Source organism: Dendrobates tinctorius, unplaced genomic scaffold, assembly GCF_039654945.1.
Source record: "Dendrobates tinctorius isolate UK_male_01 unplaced genomic scaffold, ASM3965494v1 ptg000115l, whole genome shotgun sequence".
Taxonomy (NCBI): Eukaryota; Metazoa; Chordata; class Amphibia; order Anura; family Dendrobatidae; genus Dendrobates; species Dendrobates tinctorius.
The window spans coordinates 14,495,493-14,509,713 of NW_027361783.1; the positions used below are offsets into that span (position 1 = coordinate 14,495,493).

Sequence of the window (14,221 nt, forward strand, 5' to 3'; positions counted from 1 at the left end):
ATTTGAACTCCCAGATTTTTCTTTCTCTGTCACTATTAAAATGACCTTTCAATATTAGGACTTTTAGATCTGCCAAGCTGTGTCCAGTCTAGGGAAGTGTATCACTACAGGTGTGTATCTGGTCGATGTCATTATTGTAGTCCATCTTTACTGCTTTCTCCTCTGTCCAACTATCCATCCCTGATTGTGTTGAGTAAACAGGTATATTCTGCCAGTCATCTGCTTGATTCCCAACTAAACTCTTATTTGGCCAAGTTGTTAATGGTGCAGTCACTCCTGTACCACCCTGTAGAATCTCCTGCCTTTTGTGAAATGGTTGCATGCGCTCAACCTTGTTGGAAAATACCCGACCGCCACTATTTCTTCCAGAAAATGGTGCCCCCTCTCTATTAAGTGCAGAAGAAGGTAATGTGCTCTCTTAACCTGTGTTTGATCTTCAAAGTGCACAGCACCAAAGACACCTGGAGCAATTACTGGGTATAGACAATGAGTTTCATGGCCCGTTGGTTGAATATTTCGAGTGCCAGCAGTGCACCTCCACCACCGGAACAAGTGGTAAATCCTCTGCGACTAAGAGCTACCTCTATTTTCACTGCCAGGTGGTGGTGAACTGTCCCCTCCTACACCTGCTTTTGGTCAACAGACATGACCCCATCTTCAACAGCCACATGGCACAGCATTCATTCAGTACACCACCCTCATTTTCCACTTATGCAACGTAAAGGGCTGCAAAGAAAGCTTGAAAGAATGAATAAGAAAAGCTATACTTTGTATGAGTTACCGATGTGCATCAAGTCGCAAATCTCTAACGTTACCTGTGAGGTACAGCTAGGAATTTTATGAGTGGCAATGCTGTATCATTTTGGCTGCCTTATGGTCATGCTAAGTAATGCATGCTCTCTGCATGGTGCATGACCTGTGAGAGCATTGTCATTGTGCTCTGTGCACATTGAGTTATGTTTCCTTGCAACAGACAGACAAGGGACATTACATATAATGTGTAACCTTTAGTTGCTTGCACTGGGGTTTATTGACTATCACATATTACTCTATTATTATGTATGTTTGGCATATCAATGAGGTTTCTAAAATCTGATGTATGATGTGCTAGCAAGATTCCAAATCTTACAGAAGAACCTCATTTAGTCTCTAACTGGGAATCATAATTTTCCATAATTGTTTGCTGTTTTTGAAGTTATGGGGAGCTGTTTTTTTTCATATGCCTGGACTTCAAGGTAATAGTAGAAAAACTGTTCTCTGACCTTTTTTTTTCCTCCTCTTGAGCTCTTTTTACTATGTCTATCAGTTGGCTTAAAGATAATTGAACTTTACCAAGTGTTACGGAAGCCATAATCATTATGCCAGTACAGTATAAACCTAGTCCAGTGCTACCTGCTTCTGTCAAAATGGGAATCTTGTTACATTCAAATTTATACAACTAGTAATGGGATCTGTAGAATTAACCATTTTAAAAAAATTAATGAATTTTGCATGCGTTTATATAAAATTCAATGAAATAATGAATGTATACACTTTAACCTCTCTGCCTTTGGCCACTGCAGTTACCATTAATGCTTTAACCATCCTAATCCACTAGTAATATTAGGAATTGAAGTCGTACCTACAATATGTTATCGTCCCATATATAGACCTCCATAGATGGTGCGGTTAATACTTTCTCTTCCTTAGGGCATCTTAATTAGAAGAGTCTTCTTAAAGCCCTTGTTGAATTGTGTTAAACTTCTGCATTGAAAGTGAGTTGTGCCGATTACATTACAACCCTCCAAAACAGACAAGCTTTTTTTTGTATATATATATTGTACTTGCGCTATACATGTATGGTATATAATATACAGAAATAATGATTTGATATATGTAATTTATATACTGTGCTGTATGAATCAATTGATTGTCAATCAAGAAAACGCCGTTATGCTGCTCAATTAGCATTACCATTGTATAATTTATCTTCAATAAGGTAGATGACTTATTTCTGGCTTTATTATGGGGTCCTATTAAAATTTTTGAATCTAATTGAAGTATTAGAATTTGCCAGTCTCAACAATCTCAGTAGTGCCAGAAAATGTTATCAGTTCCTGATGGACAGAGGCTGACTGCCAAGGCAGCCACTTATCCAAAGAATAATGGGGCCAAGCTGCAGTTTCCTCCAGTTAGAAGATCTTGAATAAATAGCTGGAATATCATTGATTGTATGAAAACAAAATGGTCAAATGTAATGTCCAAAGCTGTTAAAGGCATGTAACAAAACCAATCATAATTTAGGGAAATTCTATTAAAATTGTTGTTTTAGTCCAAACCCGTGTGGTTTGACATGAGTTTCCTTTCTGTAGCACACTGAGGTTTTCTAAGAAGAGAGAGAGCAATTTTTGAGAGCACATAGCAGCTTCACCATCAGACAGGCTGTTATGTGTCTTTATTCAAGCTCTTTCTGGAGGCTAGTAAAGGAAATGATGTTGCAAAGCACAAGTCAGAAGCTGTCTATATTTTCCTCTTTCTTAGAAGTGTAAAGATCCTCGACTTGAGAAGATGAAAATAATATTTGGAATGTTTCTATTGCACGCGCTTAAAAGTAAGATTTTATTTATTCAGTTTTCCAATTGTACTACATTTCTGAATACTATTAACTCTACAGTAAAAGTTGAACACATGTTTTTTAAATTTTACATTTTTATTTCTAGCTGTTCATCTTGAAGAAATGGTCGATACCACATTAATTCTCAGAAGGACAATAACTTTGGACTGCAAGTATTCCGGCAATGATACCATCATGCAACTTCACTGGGCTAAGGTCAATGGATCGTCAGAGGAAGCAATGTGTTCTGTTCACAAAAGTTATGGGAAATATATTTCACCAAAATACATGAGCAGACTGTCCTTTGTGCTTGAGAATTCCTCATCAGATCTATCCATAACACTGAGGGAAACATCGGATGCGGACATTGGGATCTATGTCTGCTACGTGATTGTGTATCCAACCGGAACACTAAGAAAAGTAATAGCAGTGCAAGCAGGTAAGATTGGTTTTCTGTACAGTACTATTGTAATACAGGGGTATACTACAGCATCATTTTTAATGTTTCCTTACTGTATGTTTGTGTTTTTACTTTATGAATCTCTATATGTTGAACTCTTTGCCTTTTTACAATAAGAAAACACTCATCTACTGGTTGACAGTCATTTATGCCATACGGCAAATGAATGACTGCACTTTTTTGCAGTTTGAGTCCAATATTTTTTATTTTCTCAATGTTAATGCCAATATTACATGATTTCCCTTAAGGAGATTGTCGGATGACAGCTTGTGGATTGGAGGGGGTCCAATCGCTGCGACATGCACAGATAGGTAGAACATTGAACTTTTATCCCTGTCGAAATGGAGCGGCAGTGCACATGCTCGACCCCTGTCCAGTTCATAATTAGACTGACTAGCACTGTGCTCGGCTTATTCTCACAGCCCAACAGTGAATGAATGGAGCAGTGGTCGGGTGTCTGATCTGCTCACCCATTTAATAAGCAGGATTAAACTCCCCCATCATGGACAAAAATCCCCCCATGTCCCGATTGGTATAGGTGTTAAAGGTGGCACACCCACTTATTAGGAAGTTATCTATTATATCAATGCGTGCTGTAAGAAAACTTTGGTGCCGGTCATGTGACCATAGGTATGTGATTTGCATACTTCCAACCATGGTGCGATTAGACTGTGTCCAGCCTCGCTTAATACATTCGCAATTAGCGAGACCACAACAATCTAGTTTGCACATGACCACATGTATGCAAATCACATAGTTACAGTCCCGCGCCCACCATCAGCACAGGAGAATCCTCACAGCACGCAGTGAGCACGATGTGAGGATTCACATAGAGAAACCTTGATGTACTTTCATATATTTCTGATTCCATGCAAACCATTTCTCTGGTTGGATTACAAAGGGACCTTGTACAAAAAAAAAAATCATGGCATGCTCCAGCAGAATACTTATGAATGTATTCATCCTTTTCTTTTAAGGACTGGTGATTTTTTATTTTTTTTTTTTGCTTTCCTGCTTTTTTTTACTCTCTTCTACCAAAAGTCATTATTTTTCTGTCAACATAGCCATATAGTGGCTTTTTGTTTATATGACGAACTTGTAATTTTGGATGACACTGTTCATTTTACAATATCATTTCCTGGTAAATGATCCTAAAAATCCCAAAATGTGTTGGGTTTTTTTTTCCATATTCATTGTACTGTAAAATTGACCCGGTGCCTTAATTTTTTAAGTCAGAACAATTACGGCAATAGCAAAATTGTAGGGTTTTTTTTTACATATTTTAGTGGTTAAAAATAAATTCAGGACCAATAAAAAATTTGGTTTGTGTTGCCATTTTCTGTGACCACCTGAGGCCAACCCCAGACAAAGAAATAAACATCTCTTTTGTGTCTTTTTTAGAATATATTTTCCATATATACCTCATCCCCTCTATGCAGGCAGCCTACATTTTTGTCTACCCTCTTCTCTTTTTATTTATTTTTTCTTCTGATCTCACCTATTGGATTTCTGACCTATGTAAATGTTTTACCATTATAATGTCCTTTTAAATTCATCAAAAATATCATGCTTTTATTATTAGTAGTAGTCTTGCACCTTGTACTTTTTTCACATAAAGGGAAACAAGAAAAAAAATTCAAGTGCAGTGAAATAAAAAGTAGTAAAAAATAAAAGAAAAATTAAATTCCAGCATTGGTTTTCAAAAGGGCTCGTAGAAACGTTCATCATGCACTAAAAAAAAAATGCTTAGCAACGTGATTCTTCAGGACAGTACAATGTATATTCAACTAATAAGTTTTTGTTTATAACTTTTTTATTTTATAATTTATATACCGTAATTTAGAATTCAGAACTTTGTTTAAAGAAATTTTAGCAACGTGATTCTTCAGGACAGTACAATGTATATTCAACTGATACGTTTTTGTTTATAACTTTTTTTATTTTATAATTTATATACCGTAATTTAGAATTCAGAACTTTTTTTAAAGAAATTTTGGTTTGAGTCATCAATTTGTGAAACCCATAAACTCCTATCTCTTGTTTTGTGAGGGCTTATTTTTCGCAGCTCTAGCTTCTATTGACACTATTTTGGAGCACATAATCGGTTTTTATAGTTCATCTTTTTAGGGGAATTGTGACATTTGAAAAATGTCATTTTGGATTTTACCTTATGGGATAAACATTATATTAGTTTAGGCAATTACAAATGCAGCAGTACCATATGTTATTTTTTTTATTTTGCGATTTAAAGAGAACCTGTCAGCACAATTTTATAATGTAAAGTCATGGCACTAATAAAGCTGTAATACTGATAAAATTAATACCTTTGGTGAAGAAATCCACTTTCTTTAATAACCATTTGAACTTTTCTACTAATTAGTTTTCAGTACACATCAACTGTACACAAGATCTTCTCCTCCTTCTCTGTGATACCCGGATCCTTTACTGCCTCCGGTCTGTGATTCCCTGGATCCTCCCCTGCCTCCGGTCTATAAATTTCTGTAGTTTTAAATCTCCACAGTGACTTGTATTTCACAGAATGGAGACAGGAGTAGGAGCCAGGGAATCACATACAGGGTGAAGAAGACCCAGTCTACAGCCTCTGTGCACCAAAATCTAATTAGCCAAAGACTTTGAATTGTGAATAAAGATATTAAAAGTAGCTGGGCTTCAGCCCTGCAACGTGAAGCTAAAATTCTCATCTGCTATTAGATATTAGAAAAAACATTTTGATGGTGAGGGTGATTATTGAGTGGAACAGGTTGCCACAAGGTGGTGAGTTCTCCTTCAATGTAAGTCTTCAAACCTAGGCTGGACAGACATCTGTCTGAGATGGTTTAGAGAATTCTGCAGTGAGCAGAGGGTTGGACACGACCATTGAGGTACCTTCTAACTCGAACATTCTAAGATTCTATAATTCTTAAGGTACTGTCACACTTAGCGATGTACCAGCGATCCCGACCAGCGATATGATGCGGTCAGGATCGCTGGTACATCGCTAAGTGGTCGCTAGTGAGCTGCCACATAGGCAGATCTCACTAGCGACATCGCTGGGGACGGGGGTCGCTACTTACCTGTCACACCAGGCGATCCTGCGTCCTCCCGCCCGGCTCCACGCGTCGCTCGTCCTCACAGCAGGAAGCGCCAGAGGAAGCTGACGACGAGAAACAGTCCTGAATGTTCTCGCGCGATCAGCGATAACCAGCGGGGGAGCGGGTTGTAGGTAAGTATCAGACACAGAGATATCGCTAGCAATATCTCTATAACGTCACTAGTTATAGCGATATTGCTAGCGATATCTCTTAGTGTGACATGCCCTTAAGACCCGCAAAGCGGATATCTTCGCCAAAGGAATAAATTTTAGCAATATTACAGTTCCATTGCTGTCATGTCTTTGCTTTACATTACAAAATCGTGTTGACAAGTTCTTTTTAAGATTTGTGGAAGTAGGGTAATTTACACTTTTATGCACACATGGGCAAAATTGTTGGTACCACTCTTTTGATGACAGAAAAACCCTTCCTCTGGTCCATGTTGAGTGCGATACACACCATGTCACCAAACAGCACTGTGGGTATCTGTAGCCTTCTATACAGGCTCACTCACTGATTCCAAGATTATAGACACCTGTGATGCTAATTAGTGAACACACCTTGATTTAACATGTCCCTTTTGTCACATTATTTTCAGGGGTACTATCATTTCTGTCCAGGCCTATTTCATGAGTTATATTTTTAAAAAAAAATTGTGGAAGCATGGTTAAAAAGCAATGTCTGACTTTCATTTGTTCATTATCATAGATATTTTAGTTTTTATTACTTTTGTCAGATTTAAGTTATTTATTTGAGCATTGTGGGTTTTTCCTCTTTCATAAAACGAGAGTTACCAACAATTTTGACGACGTGTGTAGTTGAGAGCTTTAGTTATATTTTTCTAAATATTCTTAAATTGTTCTACATTTTTAATTAGTCCCTCAGAATAATTGAACCTTTGGTCACTTGATCGCCTATTTAATACAGTGTAATTTAATTGTTTTGTAGCTTACTGTGAAATTGACCTGGGCTTCATGGGTCCATCTTGAATTTTCAACTGAGTGACACTACGTTATTTTGTCAATGACCATCAGAAGTGATGTACATATTGTAAAACTTTTACATTCTGCTCATGCGTTAGAGTAACATTTAGAAGTTTAACACTAGAGATGAGTGACTTTGCCTTTTTTCGGGTCGAGTCAGGTTTCATGAAACCCGACTTTCGCAAAAATCGGGTCGAACTATTCGGCCACTCCTAAACAGTGTTCACAAGCAGAAATGGTTGCAGTGGGCCCAGACATACATGAAGACTAATTTTCAAACAGTCTTGTTTACTGATGAGTGTCAAGCAACCCTGGATGGTCCAGATGGATGGAGTAGTAGATGGCCACTATGTCCCAACAAGGCTGCGACGTCAGCAAGGAGGTGGAGGAGTCATGTTTTGGGCCGGAATCATGGGGAAACAGCTGGTAGGGCTCTTTAAGGTTCCTGAAGGTGTGAAAATGACCTCTGCAAAGTATATAGAGTTTCTGACTGACCGATGTCTTCCATGGTATAAAAAGCAGAAATGTGCCTTCAGGAGCAAAATCCTCTTCATGCATGACACTGCACCATGTCATGCTGCAAAGAATACCTCTGAGTCATTGACTGCTATGGGCATAAAAGGAGATAAACTCATGGTGTGGCCACCATCTTTCCCTGACTTCAACCCTATAGAGAACCTTTGGAGTATCATTAAGCGAAAGATCTATGAGGGTGGAAGGCAGTTCACATCAAAACAGCAGCTCTGGGAGGCTATTCTGACTTCATGCAAAGAAATACAAGCAGAAACTCTCCAAAAAATTGACAAGTTCAATGGATGCAAGAATTGTGAAGGTGATATCAAAGAAGGGTTCCTATGTTAACATGTAACTTGGCCTGTTAGGATGTTTTGGAGTTAAATAGCTTTTTTGTTCGGTGAATGTGACCTCCTAATGCTGCAAATTCCACAAATGAGCATTTTCCGTTCTTTAAAACATATCAAATGTTTAGAAATTCCACTGTGCATAATAATTTGGAACAGTGCAATTTGAGTTTTTATTCATTTTGGAGATTATACTGTTATCATTGGGAGGTTTCTTGAATAAAATTCGATGCATACGCTAACGGGTGATGACTTTTATTAGACTGACTGTCATTTGTACCGACTATTTAGGAAAATCAGAGAAAAATATCATTTGCATAATAATTTTGAACACAGTGTATATTCCTCCATACAGAATCATTGGTCCCATATATCTTATATTTTATCTATTGCATTTTTTCTAGGCTGTATTGTGCATAAATGTGACTTCAGATTTTGTATTAGTCTAGCCTGATGAAGAGACCTGAGTAGTCTCGAAAGCTTGCAATGTGTTACCATCTTTTCAGTTAGCCATTAAAAGGTATCAACTACTGAGGACTCTCAATCCTGAATATTTTTGGTCCCATATAATGTCCCATACAGTATATGATGAGCTCCACATAATGCTACAGTATATGTTGGTCCCCATGGATGAAGCGCCACTGTCTTATGGGCCCAAATAATGCTCCATATATATTGGGCCACATTTCTAATGCTCCAGTGTATAATGGACCCTGTAAATGCTGCTCCAGTGTCTGATGTCCACCTTTGGAATGCTCCAGTGTATGGTGGGACCCATATATCATTCTCCAGAGTATAGTGCTCCCCAAAAATTGCTCCCAACCTTTAAAACAATTAAATAAGTCTCATTGCTAGGGAATCCCTGTACTAGTCTGGACTCCTCGTTGTCCCCATCTTCTATCTCTCTGCACTTGGACTTTTCAGGCAGACGGCGTGCAGACGTGATGTCATCGCGCTCTCTGACCAGAATGTCACTGTCGGGAAACGCGGAAGACGTCACGGCGGTGGAGCAGGGAGAGGTAAGTATTTCAACTTTGCAAGTGCTGTGATCCTAAGCAAGCGGGGGGGGCACTCGTGGGCAGCGGTACTGGCACAGGGTCCCTCATAGTACGGCGGTGTGTCTGACGGCGGGTGTGCACCCCCACCGTCAGAGACACTTGATTGCACTATGAGGGACCCTGTGCCAGTGCCGTCGCCAAGAGTGGGCCCACCCACCTGTCCAGGGCAATGGCACTCGCACGGGTGCGTGCGCCAGGTGTTGACCCCAGCCCTTGAAGGGAGGCAGCCCAGTTAGTGAGGTTGAAAAAAAAATGGCATATGTTGATTGACATTCAGCAGCTGAAAATAGAGGAATTGGCAAAGTCCGAGGAAGAGGAGGACAAAAGCGAGCCATTTTTCTGGCAACCTACGTGTCAGCAGGGGAAGGTGGGACAAAATCCTTTGAAACCCATGCATGGTTCATTTTAATGAAGGTTAAATCATCAACATTTTGGGTCGACAGACGGGTCCTTTTTTCTGTCAGGATTGATCCAGCAGCACTGAAGACTCTTTTGGATAGCACACTAGCAGCAGGGCAAGCAAGCTCCTGTAAGGCATATTGTGCCAATTCAGGCCAGGTGTCCAGTTTACAGGCCCAATAGTCAAAGGGGAATGACCTGTGAGGGAGAACATCGATATGGGTGAAGTAGTTTGTAACCATAGTTGACAACTGCTGTCTCCTGTCACTTTCAATCAATGCAGTATTACCAGTCAGGTGAGCGGTACTTGAAAAATCAGTCCACAACATGGTAATGAAACCCCTGTGTCCAACGCCACTTCAGCTGTGTGCACCACGAACACCTCTTCCATGTTGCCCCCTACGGCTCGTGGGAGAACCATCACCACCGCTGTGTGCTGGGAATGCCTCAAACAAACGGTTTACCAGAGTTGCTTGTTTGTTAGCTAATATTAGCTCTAGGTTCTCCTGTGGCATGATGTTTTGGAATTTGCCTTTATAGCGTGGATCCAGGATGCTGGCTAACCAGTAGTCATCATCGTTAATCATTTTGGCAATGCGGCGGTCCCTTTTTACGATCTGCAAAGCATAATCACACATGTGGGCCAATGTTCCAGGTGTCAATGATGCACTGCGAGTGCTTGGTGGAGGAGCACTTTCTGGCAAATCAACATCCCTCCAGTCACGCACAAACCCTGTACCTGACCTTGCCACGCCGACATTTTCTCTTGCCCCCTGAGAAGCATCCTCCCCTATATAATCATCCTCCTCGTCTTCCTCTTCTTCCTCCACCTCGTCCAGGAGAGTTCCCTGAGCAGACAGTGGCTGACTGTCATCAAGGCTTCCCTCCTCTTTTTCCTCCTCAACTGCAGATGCCTGCTCCTTAATGTGTGTCAAAGTTTGCATGAGCAGACGCATAAGTGGGATGCTCAGGCTTATGATGGCATCGTCTGCGCTTACCAGCCGTGTGCATTTCTCAAAACACTGAAGGACTTTACAGAGGTCTTTCAGCTTCGACCACTGCACACCAGACAACTCCATGTCTGCCCTCAAACTGCGTGCCCGTGTATCCTCCCACAAATGCATTACAGCCTGCCTCTGTTCTCACAGCCTCTGAACCATGTGCAGGGTGGAGTTCCACCTTGTTGCAATGTCGATAATTAGGCGGTGCTTGGGAAGGTGGAGCAATCGCTGCAGCTTCTGCATACGACTGGAGTGTACGGGCGACCAGCGGATGTGCGAGCACAGTCTTCGCAACTTATGGAGCAGGGCTGTTAACTCCGGATAATTATTGAGGAAGCACTGCACCACCAGGTTCAAGGTGTGAGCTGTTATGAATGAGTCACCGTAGGAGGCAAAAACAGAAATGCTAGCTAAGTCCAGAAAACCAGAGAAGTTGGCAGCTATCGGATTGCAGACCCCTGAACCTAACAACAACAACTAGCAGTAGCCGTGGGGGTTCCTACGGTGCCCTAGACCCCTCGATCACAGCTGGAGAACTACGTAGCCTAAAGACAGAAAGGGAAATCTAAACTGCCCCAGAGCAGACCCCAAAGCAATAGGCAGCCCCCAACATATAATGACGGTGAAGCAATATGAAAAAAACACTCACACAGAAAGATAGGCTGAGCAAATGATGGGGCCCAAGCTAACTAAATAGGACAGAATAGAAAAGCTGCTGTCTGCAATCCACCAAAACCCTCTCAAAAACAAGAGCCAACAGACTGATAGGGAAAAAAACCCTGAAGACGCTAGGCTTCAAAAAGACTATATCAGTACTCAGGTATTATCTGAAGACAGAGCAAAAAGCAATTCAGCTAACCCAGCAGGGAAAGGCACAAATCCAGAAAAACAAGGCAAAACAAAACCAAAACACAAATGCAAAAAGTAGAGCAGAAAACTTAGCTTTTGAGGAGCAGGAATCAGACTGGTCTCCAAGAATCCCTCAGAGTAATCACCCGCATGGCAGAAGGGCGTTGGCTGCCTTATATCCAGTCAGCTATCCCAGTCACCCAGTCATCATCATTCTGCTCAGGTGCTTTGTAATCAGCCTCACTACCTTCCTTCACCAGAAGAGGGAGTTCATCAGACCTCAATGGTGAAGGGGAAAATGAACTCACAACAGTGAGCCAGGCAAGGTATGTGTCTGAGTTTTGAAAGGGCTATGGCTGCCACAAAATTCCGGCCATTATCACTAACTACCTTGCCAGTCAAGATGTAGACTGCCCAGCCATGACTCAGTTTGTCGCTGCAAGTAGTCGGCCAGTACCTCAGCGGTGTGTCTGTTGTCGCCCAAACACATCATCTTCAACACAGCCTGCTGATGCTTACCACTAGCTGTTCAATAGTGGGACACCTCGTGTGCAACACTGGCAGCTGCGGTTGTAGTGCTCGTGCGACTGCGTTCTGTGGACGAGCTTTCGCTTCTGGAGGAGGAGGAGGGTCGAACGCCTACAGCCAACTGTTTCCTATACCGTGGGCTAGGCAGCACTGTCCCACTGCCGCTGTCCCCTGTGGACCCTGCATCCACCACATTAACCCAGTGCGCAGTGATGGACACGTAACGGCCCAGGCCATGCCTACTGGACCATGCATCTGTTGTGAGGTGCACCTTTCCACTCACTGCTTGAGTGCATGGACAATGCGGTCTTTCACATGCAGGTGGAGGGCTGGGATGGCTTTTCGAGAAAAGTGCCGACTGGATAGGTCATAGCGTGGTACTGCGTAGGCCATGAGCTCGCGGAAAGCCTCGCTTTCAACCAACCGGTAGGGCATCATCTCTAGCAAGATTAGTTTGGCAATGTGGGCGTTCAAACACTGTGTACGCGGATGAGAGGATGAGTACTTTCTTGTCCAACTGAGAGTCTCTGGTAGGGTGAGCTGGACTTGAGAGCTGCATATGGTGGAACTAGCGGTGGACATGGCGGACTGAGAGAGGGTTGGTGATGGTGTTGGTGGCCTTGCTGATGGCCTAGATTCAGTCTTTTGTAGCAATAACATTGTGATTCCCTGACTGCTTTGGCCTTGCGATGACACCTCAACATTTGCTGCTGGTGGTGTGCTAACCGGCGGGCTTACAGTGGGGGAAACGATGTAGCGTTGCTGACTACTTTCATTCGGAGCAGGTGCACATGCGGTACGTGAGATTTGGTAGTCCGTCCACACTTGCAAGTGCATGGTGGTTAAATGTCTAAGCATGCAACTGGTATTCAAATTTCTCAGATTTTTCCATCGGCTAAAGGTCTTTGCGCACTTCTTACAGATAACCTTTGCCTGATCATTAGGATTTTGTTCAAAAAAGTGCCACACTGCACTCTTCCTACTATGGAAGACAATTTGAGGCCTTGCACGCTGTGCTAATTTGACCGTCTGGCCAAGCTGTCCTGCAACCCATTGGGTTTTTGTAAACCGTTTTTGGACTGCTACGGGCCTGCCAGATAACAGCTGTTGCGATGTCGATGCCTGCTGCGGATCCTCTTCCTATTCTGAGCTATTGGCAGCGGCACCCTCTTCCCCCATTGGATGCCAATCTGGGTCAACAACTGGGTCATCCATCACCACCTCTTCAATTTCATGTGCACCTTCCTCTGTGTCACCGTGTAAGGTGGTATAGTATGCGGGAAGGGGCACCTGAGTTTCATCAGGGTCAGATTCTGGCTCAGTACACTGCGAGGACAATGTAGTGCTCTGAGTGAATGTACCAGCGGAAAAATCTAGCAGTGGCTGTGCATCAGTGCACTCCATGTCCGATTCATCTTGGACTGGGGAATTCACGATGTAAGCCAAAACTTGTTCCTGAAGCTCCGGCTTTAAAAGCGGTTTACCTACTCCCAGAAAAGGGAGCCTTCGAGGCCTTGTGGAGCCAGACGATGATGCAGGCTCAACACCTCCTGCCTTAGGTGCTATTGTGCTTTTGCCACTACCAGCAGATGCACCACCACCACCATCAGTACCAGCTGGCAACCCCCGCCCACTTCCACGGCCTCTTCCACCATACTTCCTCATTTTTGGAAAAATGTACCCAAAATACCACCAGCTATATGGTACTGTAAAACAAGGTACAAGGTGTTTATAGTATTGTGGAGAATTTGAATCTCCCTAGAGATTTTAGGAGGCTGAACTATTTTCTCAGGCCCACTATAGATTACACCTCAATTTAACAGGCTGAAATTGGCTCGTGTATGACAAAGTACAAGGTGTATATAGTATTGGGGAGAATTGGAAGCTCCCTAGAGATTTTAGTAGGCTGACAATGATGCTCTCAGTCCAAGTATGGCAGCAGGCAGCCTAATAAGCAGGACTGCTGCACACAAAAGTGTGGAAGAATGAACATTTGGTAACTGCAGAAAAGAGGAAGAAAAGTATTTTTGCTTTTAAAAAGCAGTTTGCACAGCAGTGTGCAAACAGCAGTGCAGCTATCAGGGAGCCTTATAAGGCAGCCTAATAACCACAGAGCTGATGCACAAAAAATATATCCTCCCCTGTCACTGCACACAAACTGTTGTGTTGTACAGTGGAAATCGCTAACAGCAGAAGCAGTTTTTTTGTTCTTCTTCCCTGCCTAACACTCTCCCTTATTCAGAATCAGCAGCTGCAACCTCTCCCTAATGCTAATATCGGCAGAAGTAAGATGGCAGTCGGCGTGCATGCCCTTTTATACCCCCTGTGACGCCACACAAACCAATCACTTGCATGCCCTTCTCAAAGATGGTGGTGACCGATGCCCATGTTATTGCGT

General features: G+C 42.3%; 1 protein-coding gene across 1 annotated transcript in view; it reads left to right on the top strand.

Annotated features, from left to right (window-relative positions):
- The first annotated feature begins 2,426 nt into the window (after positions 1-2,426).
- Positions 2,427-14,221, top strand: part of CD226 (CD226 molecule) — an 85,067-nt gene continuing 73,272 nt past the window's right edge. Inside the window, exons 1-2 of the mRNA XM_073590057.1 lie at positions 2,427-2,590; positions 2,700-3,032. Of these exons, the coding sequence (XP_073446158.1) occupies positions 2,548-2,590; positions 2,700-3,032 (376 nt within the window). The 5' untranslated portion in view covers positions 2,427-2,547. The remainder of the gene's footprint in view (positions 2,591-2,699; positions 3,033-14,221) is intronic.